The 24699-nt window shown below is 37.0% G+C and overlaps 1 protein-coding gene across 2 annotated transcripts; it reads right to left on the minus strand.

Annotated features, from left to right (window-relative positions):
• Positions 1 to 3846: 3846 nt before the first annotated feature.
• LOC112505720 (protein DEFECTIVE IN EXINE FORMATION 1) lies at positions 3847 to 23915 on the minus strand. 2 transcript variants are annotated; one of them, XM_025109668.1, is made up of 14 exons: positions 23748 to 23915; positions 23608 to 23639; positions 22398 to 22508; positions 21923 to 22005; positions 15167 to 15284; positions 14909 to 15066; positions 12922 to 13493; positions 12763 to 12833; positions 8514 to 8770; positions 7208 to 7389; positions 6812 to 7095; positions 5956 to 6073; positions 5673 to 5855; positions 3847 to 4412 (listed from the first exon to the last, which is right to left on the minus strand). In XM_025109668.1, the coding sequence occupies exons 4-14, from the start codon at positions 21927 to 21929 to the stop codon at positions 4095 to 4097; spliced, it is 2268 nt and encodes a 755-aa protein (XP_024965436.1). In that variant the 5' UTR covers positions 21930 to 22005; positions 22398 to 22508; positions 23608 to 23639; positions 23748 to 23915; the 3' UTR covers positions 3847 to 4094. The 2 variants fall into 2 exon arrangements, with proteins under 2 accessions (XP_024965436.1, XP_024965435.1); XM_025109667.1 differs by having other exon boundaries at positions 23608 to 23915.
• Between the last annotated feature and the right edge of the window lie 784 nt (positions 23916 to 24699).

A 24699-nucleotide genomic window follows, 5' to 3' on the forward strand; every position in this document is an offset into this window, starting at 1 on the left:
TAGTTTATGTTTACTTGGTTTTCTTTTCCTATCTACACTATTTTTATACATCCATGGTTTGCATAATGGTGAGAGTATCAATTTTCACTTTTTTTTCCTTGTTTGTAGATTCACTAATCAAATATACTATAAATCTTTAGTTTCATGGAATATTTTTTATTCCACCTAACTAGTTTCTTAGACTAGACTTTTTATGTTTTGTTATGCTTTGCAATTTTGCATGAACCATGGATAATTGGACCATAAGTGTCAAACCCCATGGTTACAAAAAAAATGACATTGAACTTGGGTTCTTGGACATTGACTCTAGATCTTTGAAGACATTTAATTATATTGTGAGCCAAAGGCAAATGAAAAACCATTACGACTACCTCAAAGGCAAATATGGAGCTTAGTCAAATTGAAAAACAAAATTGGAAATATCTATAATGCGTCAACAAACTTTTTTAAGTTGTCTAAAGAGGAATGACAAATGGAAACAAAGGTCATATTCTTTATTTTTCTATTTTTTATTCTTGTGAAATTATTCTTTTTATTTACACATAATTTTTTTTGTGAACAGTTTAATAAATATGTTGAAAAGTTGAGGACTGCACCACTACCATTTCTAGATCTTTGTGTTCAACTTTTTTTATAGAGTTGCTTCCACGGGCATTGAAAGTTGGGGGCCGATCTCTTTTGTTCCTAATCCTACATGCATTGCTCCCCAAACACAAAAGCAACAAAGTTCAAAAACATTGTCTACACGTGTTACTCCTCAAACACAATAAACACAAGATCAACAAAGTTCAGCAACATAGCCTTCGGTACAAGAGTCTTCTTCATGTTCTCAATCTCAAAGAAAAAAAAACGAAAAAATGTTCAACCAAGCAGTTCAGTAAATGATGAAGAAGTGTCTAAGCTTGTCATTTCTATGCAAAATGCTTTGGACAAAAAACCCATGGAATATGAGGTAGGTGCTTGCATTGAAAAACTGGAGAAATGTCGGTGGGGAAGTCCGTTGTATGAGGCAGCACTTCATCTTTTTAATCTAGGCCCTGACTATAAGAATATATTATTGTGCTTCAAGGAGGATAAGTTTGAGGGTTGGGCCAAGTTCACGAGACGTCAACTTGGGCTTATATAAGCATTACGACGTTTGTTTAGACATTAGAAGAAGATATTTTTATGCGCTCTTTTAAAACCTTAGATGGTTTATATGCGTATTAGACTTTTTGATGCACTTTTTTTGAAACCTTAGATGGTTTGTATGAACATTAGACTTTTTGATGCACTCTTTTGAATCCTTAGATGGTCTGTATGAACATTAAACTTTTTGATGCGCTCTTTTGAAACCTTAAATGGTTTATATGCGCATTATATGTTGGTTGGTTTGTATATAACTTTTATCGATGAATGTTATGTTCAATGATGATGTTGTCTTTTGTTTGAATTTTGGAAGATGTTTTGGTCTTTGTATGGACTTTTGACGGTTAATGTTATATGTGTTTTGTATTGCAAGGTTATTGACAGGAACAAGTTAATTTTGATTGTGGTGGTTGTTTATTTGTATTTGAAAAAAAATATTCGTCAAGAACAGAAAGGATAAAAGACAACACTTAAGCATTGAATAGACATGCATATACACAAGAATTATTAAGTGGATCAAATACGCAATGTCATGAATTGATGCATTTATCATGTGATGCATACATATTATTATGCAGTTACTTTAAAGAAAAAATTGGGTGCACTCAAGTAGGTGTATGAGCGTCGAAGTGAAAATGACCATATTTTTTATAATAATTGGTCACAATGAACGCTTTCGAATGGTTAAACGAAGATTTCAACACTCTACGTAAACCATTAATAAATGTTTTCATGAAGTACGAAGACGAATGATGAAATTCGTGAGAGAAGTCATAGAACCAACATCCTTTGAAGGAACCCCAAATATGTCGGAGCGATTTACACGACTCAAAAAAATATTTCCAGTATGTTTTGTCTTGATATGCTGAATATTCTTAACATATATAAATACTTTCTAATGTTTTATATTTCATAAACAGGGGGTTATAGGTATGCTAGATGGAACCTTGATACATGCAGTTGTGTCCGTTAGTCAACAAGCTAGGTATAGAGGAAGAGGAAGAGGAAGAGGTGAATGCTATCAAAATGTTTCAGCGGTTTGTGATTTTAATATGATATTCACATTTGTTTGGGCTAGATGAGAAGACATTGCACATGGTTCTCGAGTTGTGACAAAAGTTGCATTTAACCCAACTTCAGGATTACTTTTTCCTCCACCAAGTATGTTTCATTTTTTTTCTTGACATTTGAACCTCGTTATGTCTTATACTTTTAAATTGCATTTTGTAGTTGCAGGTAAATATTATCTTTGTAATACCGCATATACCAACACTCGTGGATTTATGACCTCATATCACAATACAAGGTATTGGTTAGCAGATTTTTGACGCCGACGTGCCTTGACTAAAGAAGAACGGTTCAATCATGCTCATGCACAACTTATAAATGTCATCGAGCGTGCATACCGGGTTTTGAAAGCAAGATTTCCAATTTTAAGACAAATTGCTCCTTACTCTTTTCCAATACAAAAAGACGTAATGATTGCTTATTTCGCAATTCACAATTTTATAAGGAGATGTAATATTCAAGATCGACTATTTATGGAATATAATGAAAAAAACATGTTTACCATCAAGAACAAGACGAAGGAATCAAGGAAGAAAGCATCGAGAAAGAAGATGTTGAAGGAACACAATGGGATTCCCAAGGCAATGAATATATGACTAATTTACATGATCAGATTCCAAATCATTTAATGTTGAATGCTTGAAATTAAACTCTGTAAGCGAACTATTTGTACGCAAACAATTATGTTAAAGGTTTGTAATGACTTTTTGTTCGTTATTTCATTCGTTGGTCCTTATTTTAGTCTTCTTTGTTTCTTGTTGTGTTTGGTTCGTTTCCCTTTTTATTATTTTGTCTTTTGCAGATCTCTTTGTAAGGTTGTTATTTTTGTTGGTTTAATAAAATTTTGCCGTTGAAAAATTGACTTTATGTTCCAAATTATAAAAATTGTAATATGTTTACATATTGAGTATCAATATATTTTTGTAAGCAAAAAAGAATTTGAAATTATATTTAAAAAGTTTGATAAATAACATTTTAAGTTGACACTTAATACAATACATATGATAAACAATAATTTTCAATCAATGCTTACTCCAAAAAGAAGGGTATAATGGTCTTTTTTTTTACTCAATCAACACTTGATACAAAATATTTGGTAAACAAAAAAAAAATCCAATCTACACTTAGGGGCCAAATATTTTGTATCAAGTGTTGATTGAGTAAACGCTTACCTGGATAAGCACTTACCAAGTCACATTACCTTACTGGATGATTATAATAAGGATCAAGAATCTTATCCGATAAGAGCGAAACAAGAACCAATAGTCTTAACCGGTAAGTAAAAACGACTCCTCTTACCACAGTAAGCGCTTACCATGTAAATTGTTGCATACGATGTCGTTTTGGTGGATTAAAATCTTACCCGGTAAGTAAATGATAGTGTTAAATTTTACCGGCAAACGGCCCCTTAGCTCCAATCAAACCTTTTATTCGAATCAGCCCTAACCAAAAGAGCCCCCAAATAAATTTTTCAATAAACTTACCAGGTTCATCCTTATAAAGATTCTTTATTGGTTCTGACCGTAACCAATCAATCTGCGAGATATCAGCTGTATCGGACGATAACGATAGCATAAAGTTCTAAATGCTAACTGAATAACTTTTTATCAAATAAAAAAAATTCATGGAAATTGAATGATAGATCAGATGTTTGCTTTAAAAGATTAGAGGGAATGAAGTTTTAGCCATGAATGGTAAACAAAAGTGTCTGAATAAATACTAACTTCCTTTAAAGAAAGTCTCTCCTCTCATTAGCAGCAAACTGAAATCACATATATCTATCTATATGAAACAAAAAGAAGTCTTCCAAGTCAAAAACTCCATCAAACATTACCCCATTTTATAAGATAATGTCAACACAAAAACAACAAACCATCTATATATCTTGTTTTTGTCTATCACAACTCTGTGTTGCGTGAGAATGACGGCAATGGCACGGATTCCTGTGGACGCAGGATTACGAGCACAGCAAACATACCCATCATGGGAAGCACGAGAAGCCATTTTAGTAATTTGTAGTAATGCATATGAAAGGTTAAGGAGAACTCATCAGAAAACTGTAATTTGTTCTTGTCTGTCATCTCCACCACCACTGTTCCCGTTGTCCTTACTCCTACTGTTGGCAGCTTTATCCTATATTTTCCCGGCTTATCAAACACTTGGTTCCTCTTGATTGTTCTCTCCCCCTGGTAATTCCCAGGAACCAACAATGATGTCTGCAAAACCATATCAAATCACAGATCCAGACAGTTTCTTCAGCACAAAAACTCGTTATAAAGCAAAAAATAAACATCACAGGGTAAACGGTTATTTAATTTCATCCACACAGTTTAATCAGCACAATAAACAAACAAACAATTTAGCTTAATCCATACAGACAGCTTAACCCATACAGGGTTTAATGGAAAAAACACCAAGTAGCTCCTCACTTGTAATATACTTGAGAGTTGAGACTGCTTCAAATGTAACAAACTACTGTTGACATACATGTTCAACTAACCAACGCCATTGTGTAATTGTGTTCAAAGTGCTCCGAAACTCCCCCCTAATGTACTGTTTAAGCCTCATCTTCATCATTTTGATGTCAGTGCTAGCTAACAACTGTTAAAAACTTATTCTTGTTTAAATTATCAATATCGTTTTTAAATTATTAACACAGGATATTTGAGGAAACAAAATTATAATAATGGAATCGAACTGGAATGGACGAATCTAACCAACAGCATCAATTTGACAAGAGTCAATTAGGTAAAGAGGAGTGACCTAAGATATTGGTTTATGATGTTCCAGGATAGTGGGAGCTCTCCTAGATATAATTCTGAAAATCCATAACATGCGTAAAGAAAGAGAATATACCCCTTTCGTCCCATTACATTGCAACAATCAACTCTCCTAATAAAATATCTACAATATTCTTCTATGTTGATAGAATAAGGGGAATCTTATGCACCAAAATACCATCCATCAACTTCTTAAAATTATAGCTGGCAACATATAACTTGGCTTGAACGCTTGACATAAGAGGAAACCCACAAAATATGGGAAAGTGAATCATGCAGCCTAAATTAAGGCTAACTAGCTACCATCCAAGGATACCTGAGTAACTTGGAACATCCTCTTGATTATTTCTTCTTCTTCTATATGCTACCACAATCCACAAAGTTCCATTTCCAGGTCATCTAGTGATGAATGTATTTGCTTTCTTGTAAAAGTGTCAATCCAATATTTACCCACTTGTCAATTAGTAATCATTACAAAATATTGATAACATTCATTATGGATCAAAATATTACCCTATTTTGCCATTACGGTGTAAATTGAAAAAATAGCTAAAAGGCAAGGAGGATGTGTGAGTTCATTTGTTGTACATGAATATCATATACTTCCAAAAAAATATACGCACACAATCAAAGTTGCATTCATTCTTGGCTGAGGGGAGTATTAGTAATGAAAGAGTCTGGGAACACTGTTCGTACCGTGACATTGTAAGGGCCTTGAGAGCCAGATGGTACCCTGTGTTTATCTACAATATCTATTTCGACCCAAAAATGCTTGCCTTCTTCATCGCGGAATGCTCTGGATGAAGGTGTAACATAGACCCCTTCACGGTTTACACGAGCTGCAACATTGTTTCGTCCTTGATTATGCGATCTCCATGCCTGAAAACACATAAAAAAGAAATAATATCAACAATTGAGAACTAGAGACAGTAATATGGATAAATGTATGCATATCAGAAAAAAAAAATTCCTATCCTACCTTGAGAGGATGATGTGGAGCAGGGGTCGAAAAACATAAGACATTGCCATTCATGGTTGTCACAACAAGATCAAGATCATCTCCACCATCTACATTGTCCGCCAAGACCATGCTATAACTGTAGATCAAATAATTCATCGGCTTTAGCTAAATTATATGGGAAATTAAGTAGAAAATGTACCAAATGTTATTCGAGGGCTATGCAATGCAACAAGACTGATTTGTGATACATGGATTAGGGGGTCTAAGAATTGTAATAAATTAACGATAGGGGGTGCCTTTATAAAATAAAATCACACACACACACACAAGTCTGACCAAACCAATAAAAGAGTAATTTTTTTTGCAATTCATCTTTCATATATTACATACATAGAAAACAAATCTAACTTTAAAGGTAAGATTATACATGAAAAAACAAAAAAGAATATGCCCAACAATAGGTTATACTGGCTGGCGAGCTCCTTCAGCATGGTTGAAACGTTTAGGCTCCATAGACGGAACTATGTATTAGGTATTAGGGAGGGGAACAATTTATGTAGAGTATTATATAAAATAAGCATATATTTTCTTTAAAATAATTGGCATGTCCTCCTTCCCTCTTTCAGGCAAGAGACGCAAGTTTTACTTGTAATTTTTACCCTAATTTCTACGTTCATAATTTGTGAATCTTCATCGCTCTTATTTTAAAGAAAACAAAAACTTCTTCATCAGTATCCATGATCAACAATTCGGGGCTGCAGTCAAAGCTACACCACATGAAAAGCTCAACAACCCCCAGTAAAGTGCACCTACAAAGCATCCAATATAGGAAGTCAACAAGTGTAGAAGCTTTTTGTAACATGTAGGGACTTACGATGTTTCGCCAATATCCACAACATCAGCACAAGATGTTGGCCCATCAATGAGATACAAATAGCCATCAAACGATGTTGTCACGATGGTAAGTCCTTTCTTCTTTTCTCTGCGCTTAGCCAAATCAACCAGGAGGACTTGATTCATGACTCTGCCATGAGTTCTATACGGGTATGGACGTACAAATGACCCATCCTTTCCACTGAGAACATAAATATTTCCTGATATAGTTGGAACCACCACATCAGTGTGTCCATCTCCGTCCACATCGCCGACACTAACACCCTAAGGAGAATGGGAAAAGCAATCAAGCCATAATTTAATCGCTTCATATAGCTTGAAACCATAATAACATAATGAAACAGGATAAAACAACACAACCAGCAGAGCATTGTACCTGAGGAATTAAGCTCTTAAGATGGGCTTCCCAAATTTCCACACCATTTGGAGTCCATGCAGCAACATTTCCATGGGTGTCAGTTGTAACCAATTCAATCTTCCCGTCATCATTAATATCAGCAGCTACTACGGCTCCCTGAATTTCAGCCATCTCAAGAGGAAACTTCTCCCTTACCTTGCCTGCAGTAAAATACTTCAGACTTCAATTGCTCAAGGAGTAAGTAGGGGAATCAAATTTTCATAAAAGTGATAAATGAATGGTATTGTATTTCTTCGAAAATTATGCCCACAGTGTCACGACTTGTGAAAGCAAAGCAATGAAAAACAATCCCGCAAATGAAACTATTAGAGTGTATAACAACAAACGAGACAAGCAAGCTTATAGCATATTCTGCTTAGTGTTGGGAAATGCACAAGGAATTTCATGTGGTTATTAGCTCCTCTATCTATCTAATTTAGTCAAGACAGATCCAAAAAAAGCAAAGAGAAGGGTCAAGCAAGTTTGGGAAATTGATGAAATGTGGGTGTTTTAACCCTGAGGTCAAGATGCAGGAGCTGGTGGTTAGGATCTCCAGCCACATCTCAATGACGCTTATTTGTGTAGAAGAGCCCCAATCCAAATAGACCTCCTAGCATCAGACATTGAGAGGGTAATTATGTAACTTTTCAACTTGAAATTTAGAAATTGTGGTCAAGTGGATTTGGGGAAATCTTCTTTGTTTAAGAGGGAAAAGGGTATGGGAGTCCACTTTTAGCACACAAGAATAACCAAACCAAACCAAAAAAGTCTAATATATCCCACCCGAAGGTAGGGCCCTTTTTTTTAAGAGGGGGGGGTGTATGCAAACGTCACCTCTACCCAAAAGACTGGAGCGGTCATTTCCGTGTTAGCAGACATGGATGATTGGTGTAAAGAATACAGCAAACGCAGAAGGAACAATAATAAGACATATGTTCCAAGAGAAGTCCAAATTTCCTCATTAGCCCATATCCCCCCCCCCCCTCACAACCACCCAAAAACCAAACAACACACACCTTCCTTCCCCCAATACCCAACAACTAAAAGAAGGGAAAAACATTTTTTAAAGAAAAATTTCCACTTTAAAACCTACAAATAAATGACACAATCTTCCCAAACTTGCATCACCATCTGATCACGGTTAGTTTCCTCAACTGTAAGAGAAAATCTGGAACTTTGACAAGGATTCTATCTATAAAGCTCTTACAAAACGACTTGAATGTTTCTTTTTCCCGAACAGAGGGAGTAACATACATGAAATACTGGCACTTTCAGATTCTATTACCTTTATGATCCAGGACATAGAATAAGCCATAAGAAGTTCCAACAAGGATGTCTAGGTATCCATCACCATCCAAATCAACCACCGTCGGAGAGGAATATATATAGGCACGAAACTTCCCGGTATCTGTACTTAGATCCAATGCTGCAGTCCACTTAACTTGTTTGGTTTCAAGGTTAAAAACAACAATACCACCACCAACATATTTTCCAATGTCAATACCACCAAGCTCCTTAACTCGCTCTGGGTTATCATAGTACCTGAGAAGGATAACCATGGTGAAAAGAACAACAAACCAATGTGTGCTACCATAGAATAGCTTGAAAGTATTATTAAGTGTTTTGAGGTTAAGTCTTCACATAGAGTACTTATCAAAGACCACTGAATGCAGGTTACAGATTTGGACTCACAAGGCAAAAGGCCTGCACCTCAAAAGTACTAACATGATAGATGGATATTTTTCAATGATTTTGGTACATATAATCCACAAAAGCCCTATATGACAGAGTACACACACAAAATACTAATGGACAAAAACAAACAAAGAAACTTCAATTCATTTTGCGATATGCATAGGAAACAGAAGTTTAACATTAAATGGGGTTGAATTCAAAAGCTTTATGTCTGAGCCCACTGTAGAAATATAATCAACAATAACAGAATATACCAACAGAAAGAATGGACATGGTTGCAATTTCTGAGTCATGAGTAATCCATCTACACCCCTATGAAGATGAAGGAAATCATGCAAAGAATAGATGAATAGATCTCTGCACTCTCACATCACGATTGAAACAGTGAGAAATCGATATGCATGGAATTCGTATTTTAAGCTATGTATGTTGGTCATAGGCCCTTTCCCTATTCATGTTTACTTCAGTTGTAGACGATTTGAGCAGGATGTCATATAGGGTTCAAGAGTGCGAATCTGGTTTAGACATGAGCTCTCACGAGTGGTGATGGTCTCCCATTTATAGCAGCATTATCTCTTGCCTCTACTTATTTGAGGGTCATTGAGGAGGTATCATATAACTCAAGAATATTCTGATGTGAGGGTCTATCTAAGATCTGAAGATTAAAGTAGCTCATTTCCATCTAGCTCAGGCCAACATGCGAGTTGGAGGGGACTGCCTTTCTAAGAAAGTTATCAAATCTGGAGTGAAAGTGTTCCCTTATGTAAGAGCATGTTCAATAATTTAGTGTGTCTACATTTACTTAGCTTGGACACATAAAATTAAATTCAGAATTTCAATTGTATCACTTGCTTATTTGAGGTAAGCATGGGTATATTTTGTAGCACCTTGATCACTGTCACTAACAAAGTTCTCTAGAAGCTATGAAGAATTAGGTGAAGAAAGAGCCCTTGTTGCTCAATATAACTTTCTTCAAGCATGAAGAATTCCTATACGAAGGAAGAATCTTTGAACCACAAGTATTCTTGAAGCAGGATTCTGGGAGATAGACAGGAATGAGTTGTAAGAATGTGTTATCTGCTCTTGGATTGCTTATGAATCTGCAAGGCTTCTTTGCCTTTAAGGAGGATTTGGTGATTAATAGTATGCATCATGTGCCTCTTATATAGGTTTGGTATTTTTTTTTTCTTTCTTTTACGGTTACTGTTACATTTACATGAATAAGTAACTTCTCTATGTGAATATAGCTGCAATCATCGTGGTTTTCAAAAGCGTGGGAAGCATACCCAAGATGAGGCATCCAAAAAAAGTATGTGAGGCGGCGCCTCAAAAGGGTTCCCTGGGCCGTACGTTTTGGTTGTTAGGAGCGTGGGCAGAAGCGGTGAGGCGGTAGCTTTTGTTTTTTCCTTTTTAGTTTATTGAAGGACTACAAAGGGGGAAGCATCAGATATCAACAGTGCTTTTTCTCTGAATTTTCTCCCTCTTTCACACAATCATAATATATATATAAGATTGGTTGCGGTGAGAAGATGAGTTAAGGTGAGAAGTGTAAGAAGGGATCTCCACCCTTAGATGCACATTAGGATAAGATGCACCGAGATGTACCCGATCAATTCCCGTGAGAAGCGTAATTCATGGGTGGGAAGAGATTAAAAGTGATCAAGGGTCCAAATCCCTTCTTAGGCTTCTCACCTTAACTCTCTTTCTCATACGATGCTTCGCCAATATATATATATATATATATATATATATATTCTGAGTGTTTTTTCTCCCTCTCACACAGAATCATAAAATATATATACACATACATACTTTTCCAGTTCCACCTAATGCTGGAATCCGAAAAGTGTACCTGCTTGCTTCTCCAATTAACTTTTTGGATAAGGATTGCAATTGAAACTTATACATGATGCAATCGGACTTGTAACACACACACACACACACAGAGATATACGTATATGAGTGTGTATCTAGCTTTCTGAGGTGAATACTTTACGTATAATATATATATATAGGGTTGGGTTCACGTGAGACCAGCCTGTTTTCGTGAGACCTGTGAGACCACATTTTTACACGTAAACTTCACAGCAAAAACACTGTGAAGGTTTTAAAAAGTCGAACCTTCACAGCAAAAACACTGTGAAGGTTTTAAAAAGTCACCTTCACAGCATTTTTGCTGTGAAATTTCAAGTGTAAAATGTTGGTCTCACGGGTCTCACGAAAACAGGCTGGTCTCACATGATCCCAAGTCTATATATATATATATATATATATTTCTTTGTAGTACAATTTTTATATATATTCTCCAAGTATACTTTATGTATTTTAATATATATATATATATATATTCCTTTGTTAGTATATATAATATATATATATGTGTATATATTTCTGAGCTGGGTATACTTTATGTATATTAATATATAAATACATTTTTTTTCTTTGTTAGTATAATATTTATATATGCATATCTGTCAGTTTGCATGTATTTATTTTGTACCTGCTGCATTTTCATACTTTACAACCTTGTATTTAGTATCTACTATATATAATATAAATCTTGTATTATATATATATATATATATAATTTCTTCCACGGGGCTTGCGCCTCAAGGCCCGATTCCGTTTTTTAAAACCTTGGCAATCATGTTAGATAAATATTCGATTCTAGTGTTTGAGCACTTTTTCAAATTGTTTAAACTTGATATAAAAGCTCGTGGTAGTTGACAACTATTAAACGCTTTGTATATGATAACTGTCTAAATGAAGCATGGTCGAGTATTAAAATGTTAACCTTCAATGTGTACTTGTGTTTCATTAATCGAAGTCTTTAATCAAGCTTACAAACTGAAATTAGATTAAACAAAAAGTTAGACAATTGTAATCCAACTTCACCATGATAATAACCTGTCTCTAGGATGCCAATTCCCTCAATCCTACGGGAACGGTCCTACAATCTATTCTAACTAAAGCTTGAAGGCATAATGCCATAGTCAAGGCATCTTCTTAACATAAGGAAATTTCATAATTGGCATAGAAAAGAGAGAGAGAAACGCCAAACAGATGTTAATTTGATGATTGGAGGGAGTAACACTTGGTTCTTGCTTGGATGGAATCTTAATTGATCATACAAGGGAAACACTATTAGGGATGTTAATCCATTATCAGCAACATATCAGAAATATCTTTGCTCAACATGCGGCTTTAATTAAAAAACCCACCTTGGGAATCTAATGGTGAGTTTTCACCTTTTTTCTCTTCATTTTGCCACTATCAGTCCATGTTTTGGTGTATACTTGTGTTGGGTCCAAGGTTTGAGTTTTGATAGCTGGAGGCAGCTGAAGGAATCACATGCAAAAGACATGGTGGTGATGTATGTATGAATCTTGGTGATTCTAATGGATGAGTTTTCATCTTTTCTCCTTCATTTGCCACTACCAGTACCAGTTTTTGGTGTAGATTTGTGTTGAGTCCTAGTTTTGAGTTTTGATAGCTGGAGGCAGCTCAAGGAATCGCACACAAGAGACATGGTGGTGGATGTAGGTATGGATCTGGTGATTCATAATTATGGACATGGTAAGCAGCAATTCACCACAAAACCACTTGAATTTATAAATCCATGCCATTTCACCCAATCAAAGATGAGTATAACCTGACACAAGCTAAAGAGCCATACAGGCACGATAGTGTGCCGCCTTTCAAGCAGATACCACTCAGATTGAATAAACCCATAGTGAACCTGGGTTATAATGCTCATATAACAAACTATACATATATACATGGACATAACAACATTCGGTCATCTAGGCGCAAACCAGATAGAATAGGAGGATACTTACTCATGGTCAAAGAAGTATGACACTGCAACAATCATCTCCGAAATCCCATCCTGATCAATGTCAGCTATCACCTGAAAAAAAGGAATAAAAATTGCATTTCATTCCAACATCACATAACCATAGTCATAACTACTAAGGTCCCTGCCATGTAAGACTTACAGGAGTGCACAAAATGTGTGAATCAACATGCACATAGTTTTGAGATGTCTCATGCTGTGCTTCAGTCCACTCCTCATCCCCCCACATTGTTTCATCAACATAATCATCATAGTCATAGTTATACTCATCCGCCAGCTCCTCATTGTCACGGAATAACTCAAAAGACGAATCAGCATCAGCCTCCAGGCCTTCATCATTTTCCACGGTTGCCACAGGAACATCCTTGGGATTATTGATATTAGTATGTAAAGCGTCCTCTGATTTTTCTTCAAGAAGTCGTCTTCCACTCTTCGTTTCACTAGGTGTACCTTCTACATTATTCGGTGCAGCATTTGATGAGATATTAAGTACGTCCTTTGGCAACTCGATATGTACACTAGTTTTATTTTGTGCATCACTGCTGCCTTTCTCCAATGCATTTGTACTTGCATCACTCTCATTCTGTGGATTTCTGACATGTTCCTCAAAAGAAGTATTCCTTGTATTCTTTGGCGGTTCAGATTTCAGCTGCATTTCATTCTCTTTCCCCTTATTCTCCTCCACGTCAGATGTATGGTTGGCTTCTCCGGGGGCTGGAGAAATATTTATTGAAGTGTAGGCTCATTAGATATCTCTGGGACATTTTTATAATTTTGAGTTTGATGTTCTGATCTAATTTTTAAAAAGCCAGTATTAGAGAAGTTTATTGTTAGTCAAACTAATTTATGTTTACAATTGCCACTTGATTCAAGCAAAAGTCGTAGGTTAACCTCAGATGCATACAACTGCAACTGATGATGAAATAGAGGTCACAAGATGGTCATAATGTCTGATGAACAGCTCCTCGTATATAACTGATTATCGAGCAAAAAATTAATTTCCTAAACCTTAACTACAACATATGCATTCCTTTAGAAGAACCCTTACTATCTCAAGATATTTCTATCCCCACTTTCAGATGCTCTAAGACTTCATTCCTACTTTGTTTATATGACCCACATTAAGATACAGAAACTACCCTATTTAATCACCAGTACCCTCAAAACTCTGCACCTGTCCCTCTTCCAATACCTTATAATAGAAAAGAGGAAAAAGTGTTTCCATATTTATTGCTAAATAGAAGAAAAAAGAACTTTTCTATAACCGGTGCTAATAGAAGAAGAAACAGCTAATTTTTCCATAATCACTACTAATAAAAGAGGGGAAATAAACTTTTCCATCTTCGGAGAAAATAAAGGGGAAATCCATCCTTCGTAAAAATAATTCCCATCCAATAAATTGGAGGAAGGAGTGCTAGCATATTAATCACTTCAAAAAAGAGAAAAAGAAAGTTCAGATTGAAAATTGTAGTTGCGTAATTTGCAGAAGCATTACCACTGCTACACTTAATGCTAAGTTTTCTTGAGCTACAAATGATGTAGAAAACGTACAAACATATTGTCCATTACACCATTATTGAGTTCTTATAAGTGGCTTCTGTTTAATACTAATCAGAATGGATATATCTCAAGTAAATGTTATGTTAAAAAAAAGTTAAAATCAAACAAAAAATCGATAATCCATGGAAGTTTCAATAGAAATTTACTGCATCTTTTTTCGTATCATAAGATCAAGCAACTATGCAAAGACTAAATCCTTCTTTTAAAGAAATATCTGTTTGGCCTAATAATATCGAGTAAGATATCTTTTTCCACTCTACTAACAAACAAAATATTTATTTGGCCAGTGTACCTTATTTCCCAACCACCTTTTGCCCACTGGTGCAACTTTTCGACAAAAGAAGTGACTTGACCAGTTGGCTTCAAATAATTACAAATCAGTCAAGTCACTCTTTTTGACAAGTATGACTGGTGCAAAAAAGTTTGGTCCCAACTTACAACATGAGTAAAGAAGCCAAAATCCAAAAAATCCAAATAAATCCAAATAAATAACTTTTCTGGCAGAGTGGCCAAAGCATATTTTACTCAATCACAGGAGCATAATTCTATTATAAAGCATAAGGACGTACGAGGCATGGAGTGCATAACAGCCTCCTTAATGAGTAGATCGTCATGAACATCTGGATGTGAGTGGTCCACTGGATCTGGAAGCAACCCCACATACCAATCCCTTTTAGCTTTTAGCCTTGGAACCTCTAATTTATCTGACATCATATAACCTGAAGTGCTGCAGAAGTGTAAATAAAACAACACTGAATCTGGATGTTCCATAGCCTGCAATAAGATGAAAAGGAAAAACGCTGCAAAAATGAATAAAACGGTTGTACCGGAAGAAGAGCACCTCGCCATTGTATGTAGCCAAAGCTATTTCTCTCACACCGTCCTTGTCTATATCATATAAGAGTGGACTGGCATGAACAGTGGACTGATGAAAAGCAGGCCATCCTGATAAATCATATAACAGAAGTTATAAGCTCAAACTAACAATAGAATCTTTATAAGTGCCATGAGAATGGTGTATTTGCCTTAACCATTAGGGCTATGACAAGCTAGTTTGCTTTCTGCATGCTCAGTCAGCCTCATCTGCTTTTATACAAGACTTGGGTGGAACACTCACTGTAATACTAAGAGACTTGTCGAGTGAATTTCTTAGAAGCGTTCCTAGATTTATGGGATTGATTCTTAGATATGAGAAATGAGGATAGCAATAAGGAGCATCAAAATTCGAGAAACTTCTAGAGCTAGAAACATTTTAGGGTTGTACTAGATTACGTCTAGAATGCACCTAAACATCTGAGAATTTATAGGAATCTACATGACATGCGTGTTTTACTGTATTTCGAGCAACTCAACTTCCCTACAAAACTTTAGGACATCATGGGGATTTTGTGGAGAGTGCTTGTTCGGTGGCAAGAAGGCACAAATTGAGCATCAAATACGCCCACACAACATCACCCACGATTAGATGATGCAGATGCAAAACTTTGATACCCCCCCCCCCCAAGAAAAAAGATAGCAACAAACAAAAATTGGCCTACTACTGTGAGTTCCATTTGCAGCAATCTCAATGTCTTGCTGAAGCAATGTTTTTTAGTCGCAAACATTCTGCTAGAACAAGCTTGTTGCAGCAAAAGGATTCAGGCCTGATAGGTAGTCTTATCATGCATTTTGGACTATGTAAGGACTCAAATCAATCTATTTCCTTTGTGTGTGTTTTTTGGAAGGGTGTTCCAGGCTATGCCTGGACTAATCCTGGCAAATTGTGACAGCAAGAAATCAGCCCTAATAAACTCAGTGGCCACAACTGTTGTGTACACCTGGAATGGAACCTGGCCAGTGGGATATTCCACCATACCCGCCAGGACCTCAACCACTATGCCACAACCCTTGTGGTTTATTTCCCGTGTGTTACTAGTTTTGATTGATCAAATGTTGAAGGCTGATGATTTGCTGATTGTTTTATGGAACTCCATTGCTTTACCTAGACTTGGTGTTGGTTTTTCTGTTGACTGGGCATAGGGCAGGCTTGACTTTTTGGGTTAAGAATTTCAATCGACTTCATAATAGTTTTGAACATTTCTGGTTTGAGTATGATTCCTTTTGACTATATAGATGTTTGACCATTTGGTTTTCCCAGATCAATCATGATTGGTTTTCCCAGATCAATCATGATGAGGTAAAAGGTAAAGCTAAGAAAGGCATTACTGTTAGTTGCTATGAAAGGTTTAAGCACAGTGGAAAGACTTTGCAGCAGCTTATGATAAGAGTATCAGATGAGGTCATTCCCAGAGATACTTTAGTAAGGGATTGGAGATTTATTGGAGACACTCAGTCTAGGGGTTTGGTTGCTTCACAGAGAGCAAGGTTCCATTATCAATGCATGCTACATACTGCTTCCACTCCTATTGCCAAACTTGGTAAGGTGGAACTTAATTTTATCAACACTTTCCGCCCTCTAAGGAGCAGGCTATTTGTCATATCACTGCAAGACAAGCATGAAATCATAATAGTTGTTTATCAGCTTTTGCTATTTCAACCACAACAAATGTGTTTTATCCACATTATCTCCATGCACACTTTATCCAAGATCGTTAATAACTCTCATTCCACATGGAGTATAGGATTCATAGAAGTAAAAATCTAATAGTTGAAGTTCGCTTATGTTTGATATACCTACCTCATCTAGTAACTACTTAAAAAATCACCACTGCTCAAATTGTTCAGTTACTTTCTTTTCCTACTAATTGCACTTTAAACGAACACAAAAGTGCCTAGACAGAACATGAATGTCTGCACTGGCTTGATGGACCTCTTTCCTACATTGCTTATATGAGTGGTAAAAGTATATGAAATGTACCCCATCAATTGGGTCATCTTTCTTGGAACACCGGAGAGGACATGACTCGGTGTTTGCATTTTTCCAAGAGTTATCAGCTGAGCAAAACCTTTCTAGGAATGAGTCTCAAGCAAGTAGTGATTTTATGTTCTGGGGCGAGCCTAAATATGTCAAAGTCTGCTTGTGGATTTAGGTAGTTGTAACCTTGTTGGATGATTTCTATACACTCACATGGATTTATGATACAAATCAATTTGGCAAAATCAAGACTAGCAGCCAAACGTACCGCTAATCGGATACTTACGGATAAATCCTGGAATTCGAGAACCAGGGAATCTCCAATGTCAAACGACAATAATAAAAATATCTTATTGAATGCCAATAATGGGGTGGCCGACCCCTCTAAATAAAGCCGTACCCTAATCCTAAAAAATATACCCTAGTCCTAAAAAATAGGAAAACATATTTATCCTAATAAACTAATTAATATCTTTCCTAATCAACTAATTATGAATAAGGAAATTGCAAATAGCCCCCCTCTACTTGTTTCCTGCCTCTCTTTTGCGAAACTGATATATCCGACCCCAGTGCGGGTCGAGCTGAGACGTATCATTACCCCCGCCCCAAAGATTCACCTTGTCCTCAAGGTGAAAGCCAGGGAACTGCTCCACCACCTGAGTGTACTGACACCTCCATCGCATCCAAGTGCGCGTGAGTTTCCGGTGTTACCTCTTCCCCCTCGTCATCTTCATCATCCATTAACATGATCCGCAGGGATTTCTCGGGGCAACGGTGTCTGGGTGTGAACTTCCCGTCACATCGAAAACATAAGCCCTTAGCCCGTTTATCCGCCAGTTCCGAGTCTGTCATCCGTTTAAACGGTTGTTCGTTACCCCCTGTTGTAGGTCGTTGGGTTCCGTTGGTGGGGCAGCCATCGGCCGTGAGCCCCCCACTCCGGTCCGCACTGGCCGACTTTTGTTTTCCCCTTTTTCCGCGTTCCCAGTGTTGACAGTTTTATTTCATCTACCATAAGAGCTAGTTGGATCGCCTGATCTAAGTCCACTGGTTGAAGCAACCTCACGGAAGTTCGTAGCTCCGGTTCAACACTTTTAGGAATGTACCCTGCATAATCTTCTCAGAAATACCCCTTAGCTGTGCCGATACTGTTTCAAATTTCCCTACATACTCGCGTGCCGACCCTTCCTGTTTAATTGCCAAAAATTGTTCGTATAGGTCCCCTTCCTGAGATGACTGGAACCGAGCCAACAACCGGTTTTTTAATCCTTCCCAGTGACGAAAAGGGTGCCTATCATCACTCCATCGGTACCATGCAAGGGCCTATCCCTCCAACCCCAACACCGCCGCTCTCAACTTCTTCCCCATAGTAACAAATCCCTGAACGTTGAAAAATCTTTCCATGAGGTACACCCACCCATATGCATCAATTCCATTGAACAGCGGCATCTTCAGCTTACGAAGACGGTAGTCCGTCCCCGGCACCCACCCCCGTTCCCCCAAAGGTCCTGAGCCCCTTCCATACCTGCTGCCAAACGGCCTTTCAATCTCAGAAAAAGCAAACATACCTGACTCCGAAAAAGGAATTTCCTGAGTGCTGATGGGCCTGTTCAGTTCCCTGGCCGTACTGCTGGTTGCATGCCAAGACGGCAGGGCACCCCATTCTCATCAAAAATCGGATTCGATTGTTGCATTATGGGCTGTGTGGTGCAATCAGTGAAGATTGGTGATGGCATGGCTGCTGTCGACGGTGGTGGCGGCTTCAACGCCTGGAACTGTTGCAACATGACCTTCATCATCTCCGCATGTCGTTTCTCTGTTTCAGTGCGCAACGATTCCATGGTGGTGTCCAAGTTCTCGAACCGCTCCGTCGTCTCAGCGCGGAACTGATCGATGGCAGCCTTCTGTTGGGTCAACTCGACTTCAAGATCCTAAATCTTGGTCATGGTAGCGTGGATAAAATCACAGGCACAAGATCGATGCTTTGATACCAATTTGATACGAATCAATTTGGCAAAATCAAGACTAGCGGCCAAACGTACCGCTAATTGGATACTTACGGATAAATCCTGGAATTCGAGAACCAGGGAATCTCCAATGTCAAACGACAATAATAAAAATATCTAATTGAATGCCATTAATCGGGTGGCCGACCCCCTAATCCTAAAAAATAGGAAAACATATTTATCCTAATAAACTAATTAATATCTTTCCTAATCAACTAATTAAGAATAAGGAAATTGCAAACAGCCCCCCTCTACTTGTTTCCTGCCTCTCTTTTGCGACGCTAATATATCCGACCCCAGTGCGGGTCGGGCTGAGACGTATCAATTTACTTATGTCACAAGTACTTTAGGTACTTTGTTACCTTAATGGATGATTTCCCTAGAGTAATTTGGAGTTACTTGTTCGAAATGCACGTAGAGATTTTATCAATTTAAAGTATTTCTGTACTTGCAAAAAAATCAGTTTACTTTTATTAAAATCTCCCTCAGTGGTGATGCATGTAAATACCTCTCGCATGAAATTACCAATTTTTGCATTCTAATAGTATAGATTATGTATACACCTCAAGGGAACAAAGATACTGAAAGCACACTACAACATCCATTAGAAGTAGCATGCTTCATTCACCAAGGTGTACCACCAGTATTGATGCAAGGGGGTCCTTATAGTTGTTTATTTGATTAAGCATATGCACTTCCCATGTTATAGAGTTAAATTGCCTATCAAGTCTTATTCTCTTGTGCTCCCTTGTACCAACATATCTTGCTAATCGTGACCCCTTAGTATCTTGGTGTGTCTTGGTAGACTATTCTAGGGCACAAAAGCATGAGGCATTATAGTCATAGCATAAGGCAATAAATTTTCTGTGTACATGTTACCTATCTTGATTCTAGTTACTTTTTCACCGTACAGCCTACTGAACTTTTGTCTGCCCTTTGGTTGAAGCTCTTTGCTCGTGTTTTTTTGAAGTGTTTAATATTTATATACAACAAATACTCAAGCACCCTCCTCACCTTTGGTGAGTTTTGAACCCTTGACCCTTGGAAGGTTGAGCTCTAATGGTAACCAAGGTGTCGTTGGGCCAAATGCCCTTTGGTCCTTTTACTCATGTTTTGCCTTCTAACAGGAAAAAGAAAATCAACTTGATTGAATATTACTATTTCTACACTTCAAAGAGGAAATATGAAGATATTAATCTTGTTCCCATGATCCTAAATGCAAGATTATACCTCCACCAACATTAATCCTTTACAAACCCTACTTTTACTACGTCAGATACTTTAAAAATAATCATTGTTAAGAGCAATTGTTATTGAAATTGTATTGGTAATCATATCAGTGTATAAGCTATCTTATTTCTCACCAATCACCATGTTCATTACAACTGCTTATCCTCCCATCACTTCGCATTTATGCCTACGATGGGTAGTTTATCATGTCCCCAGCTCAAGCTTCATGTTGATGGAAAGCTACATAGAGCAGGAAACATTTGCTCCTTTAGAATGAAATGTACATTTTTGTTGTTCCTTCAAGGAAGACCTTTGTTGGGTCTAAGAGGGTATACAAAGTGAAAGTATTCCTAATACTTCTTGATAGGCTTAAGTGTAACATTGGTTATTAAAGGTGATATTGTCCTTGAGTGCAATAAGAATTATCAGGGAGACATTTGGTATTTAAGTCTATGACTTCAAAACGTATTATGATTGCTTAGGCCGTCACTCATCTTGAGCAACTTTGTGAACTTTATATCAAGAGAACATTTCTTAACATGTTCTTTAGGAGACTTACATTGTTTTGCCATTCACAAGGAAGCCTCCAAGGTTTTTCGTTTCATATCCTTGTTTGGCCTCAAAAAGACTCCCTGAGTTTGGTTTTCTCCAAGGCACCAAAGAGACTTGGCAAGGTTTGTAGCTTCTACTACTTTTCTTCAGACATAGGCATGGTAGAAAAGTCATTTTTATAATTTATGTGGGTGACATTAGGGCACAGGTAATCACTTCTTTGCAAGTAAGGTGAATAGATTCCATCAAGAGCCGCTTCTTCCTTATCAAGTGATGAATGTCCTTGATTGCTTGAGGTTGGGAAGCTAGACTATCAAGATAAAGGTGTATTCTTTGATGATCAAAGGAGATATGAGAAGCTAGTTGGAGAGTTAAACTATCTAACAGCCACCATTTTGAGTGTGGTGAGTTGTTCATGTACTTTCCCCATACTAGCCATTGGAACGTTGTGGTACAAATCGAAAGATATTTCAAGGATGCAACTTTCTTATAGCGACCCGATCCTCAAGGGATCAAGTTGTTGATATCTTGATTAAGTCAATTCGTAGAGCTCGGATTAAAATTGTATGCAACAATTGTGCACATGTTTGATATCAACGCTCCAACTTAAGTGTTAGATATATTTAATAGTAGCGAGACCGGAGCGGTGGGGGTGCTCCAAACTATTTATGTAATATCATATGTGGTTTCATGGCTGCCATCCATCTCGTAGTTTTTGTAATGTGCTTTTCTTATGAAAAAAATATCCCTCCTAGTCCCTTTTATCTTCCAAACGTAAAAATGATGTTTTCATGCTAAAAAATAAGTGATAGATATATTATCAAGTGGATTACCCATTAGAAGTTATTCCATAACACATTATCCGAAACCATGTCATCAAACTGCTCCTCATAAACAATGCAGAGAAATAAACAAGAAGCAACTAACTATCACAGATGACATACCTGGCATTTTGTCTCCATCAGAACCTTCTAGGACTTCGAGGTAGTGAACAAAAGATGGAACAACAACATCAAGCTTGCCATCACTGAGATACAGAAAAGCAACCACAAAGAAGATCAATATCAAAGCTGGGAATTTGGAAAACTAGATAACCAACACTCATAGTTTTAGCACCGCAACCCTTCAACAATTAAATTTAAATAATAGACAAGGCATGAAGTCCTTGGAACTTCCATCCAGAATTAATCTATATATCCTCGAATGAGTAAGGTAGCTTGAAATACTACATGAAGAGGCCGAACGAAAACAGTTTTTCCTAAATGGAGGTACCGCCAGGTTTGAAACTTCAATCTTTTAGCAGCTTGTGGTGCCTGGCCTGACCTTTAGTTCTTGAGTGAAAGAATGGAAAAACATATACCAAAAAATTGGTATAACAATGTAGTTACATCAAGAAGACCGTTTCCGACTCTCTTTTACCTGTTAACGTCAGCAATCAATGGTGTTGCATATATGCTAGAACTAACTTCTGTCTGCCATCTTAGTTCCAAATTCTGAGGGCATTGTTTATTTAACAATTCATCCTCATTGCTACCACAACAAAAACAAAAAGTTAGTCATAGCACTAACTGTAAAAGATGTAAATGGTAAGACATAATTACCAAGAGCATTAAAATTGGAACACTTAAAAGTTCACTTATATTAACTGCCTATCACACTGTCATTCTTCCCACCCTCGTAATATATAGACAATAAACGAGACTAAACAAAATATCCAGACACAGAATGCTACCCACCTACCTGGTAACAGGACAGGCCGCAGCTAAGGGTTTCTAAGAAAAGGAATTTTGGGGGGATTCAAATTACTATCATCAGTTAGAAGAATTTACGGTTGTCTTAGTTGGTCTGCTTTATTAAACAGTATGCTAAATAGGTACGTATTAGAAAATCTACAGATAAACTTCCTTGGTTCCAAAGAAACAAAAGCAAAATATGGTTCATTTTAATTTTGGATGTTAAAACTAGTATTTATTAAATGCAAAATTGTTACAAATTTTCCTTCAACTAGAACAACAAAACAATTCTAATTGTATTACCTGTTATCATGTTTAATGATGTTAGCGAATATTACTGAAAAGCTTTTAACTCCACTTCAATTTAAATATGAAAAATAACCCCTTTGATCCAAAGTCGAGGTGTGGCTCTTAATCGACTTTTATGACTTGGCTTTTCCATAACCAACTAGAAGATGTCAATAAAACGTTATCAATCTAGAGCGTTGTAGTTGTCCTCCCTTCCCCCCATCCCCAATCAGCAACCACGATGAGAAGCTATAGGATCACCTACTAGAAGCCCTATAATCAGCAATCAAGACCAGGTTACTACAATCCCTGTTTACAGGCCACACAACACAACCCACAACCATCATCCAAGTTCAAGCTACTTCACCTATTTGAGCCGTTAATAATCCAAATCTAGCGAGCTGACCAAACAACCTCAAAATCAGCAAATCTCATGGTAAGGATTGCTTCTAGGTCTTTATTAGGAGCTCATAATTCAAAATAATTAGAATGCGAAACACACGGGTGAGGGGATGTCTCAAAAAACATATAAGTAACTCAATAATACAACAAGAAACCATTCATGCAAAAGATGGAAGAAATTCAAAATAACAAATAAGAAGACTTACAAGTTGGGATAACCTAAATCATCATCAGTGGCCTCACGTTCGCGAAACTTGTTAGTTTTTGCTTCCTCTCCATGGATGAAAATGAATGATATGGAAAAGACGAGTAAAAGAAATAAAACCCTATTTTTCATGAAGAATACCTTGATCTTACTGAGTCTACTAAAAGATCAAAAGACAGAAATCGTACAACAATGGTGGATCAAAGGTACATGTGAATAAACCCTAGTGATTCTTCTTTGTAACAAAGAGTTGGCGATGATCCGGGAAGAAGGACGACGACAACAGTGTCTAATAAGACCTCAATTGGAGTCACAGAAGACCCTCTGCCAATTTAATCACGCCTTAATTCCATAATTTATATATATTTTTTCGACCCTCTCTTTGCATTCAATTCAAACCCAAATTTTCTTTCATATTATTTTTTTTCATTGACAAATTTAAGAATTTATTATCGTCATTTCATGTCTTAAACCAACCATTTGGGATGATTGAAGTTTTATTGCTAAAGTTTTTTAAAATTAAAGTTATATTGATATGGACTTTGTTCGCTAATCAATATATAATGATTCATAAATCAAAAATAAGGGGCTGTTTACCAACATTTACCCGGGTAAGTGACAGGCTATGATTATTCGTGTTCTCCTAATGGGCAGAATGTCCCCACAGTAGCGGTGCAAGAGCACGCCGACACTATGATCGCTTGCAAGTAATAAAGTGGTACAAAGTACCGAGATCGTTCCCACAGAGAAGATAGAGATTTAGAGACTTTTCATGAACTTCTTGCACGAGTTTCTAAATGTAAAATAAAGTTGGATTTTTGTTTATAAAAAGACCGAAATAGGACCGACTAGCTAATTAACGAAATAAACTTCTAATATTAAATGATGGGCATGGGTGCAAGTGTTGTTTAAGATAAAATTAACAATAAAATGGTTAGACTTTTACGAGTTATTTATAAAAGTTCCGATCTCTCGAAAGTGAACTTTTATAACCGAGCCTCATAAAATTCCACAAGGTTTTTACGTTTATCACTTCGGAACTTGCCGATCTAGCTAAAAAGTAAAATGAATGCGGTTCTTACCCAAATCTCTT

The sequence above is a fragment of the Cynara cardunculus genome (assembly GCF_001531365.2).
Source record: "Cynara cardunculus var. scolymus isolate 2C chromosome LG 2, CcrdV1, whole genome shotgun sequence".
NCBI lineage: Eukaryota > Viridiplantae > Streptophyta > Magnoliopsida > Asterales > Asteraceae > Cynara > Cynara cardunculus.

Excerpts from the sequence above, each read along its gene's own strand:
- LOC112505720 (XM_025109667.1), bottom strand. The coding sequence starts at position 23,738 with ATGAAAAATAGGGTTTTATTTCTTTTACTCGTCTTTTCCATATCATTC. Across the intron at positions 22,006-22,397 it reads TTGATTGCTGACGTTAACAG|TGATGGCAAGCTTGATGTTG; the intron begins GTAAAAGAGAGT and ends TCTGTATCTCAG. Across the intron at positions 7,390-8,513 it reads CTATGTCCTGGATCATAAAG|GCAAGGTAAGGGAGAAGTTT; the intron begins GTAATAGAATCT and ends ATTTTACTGCAG.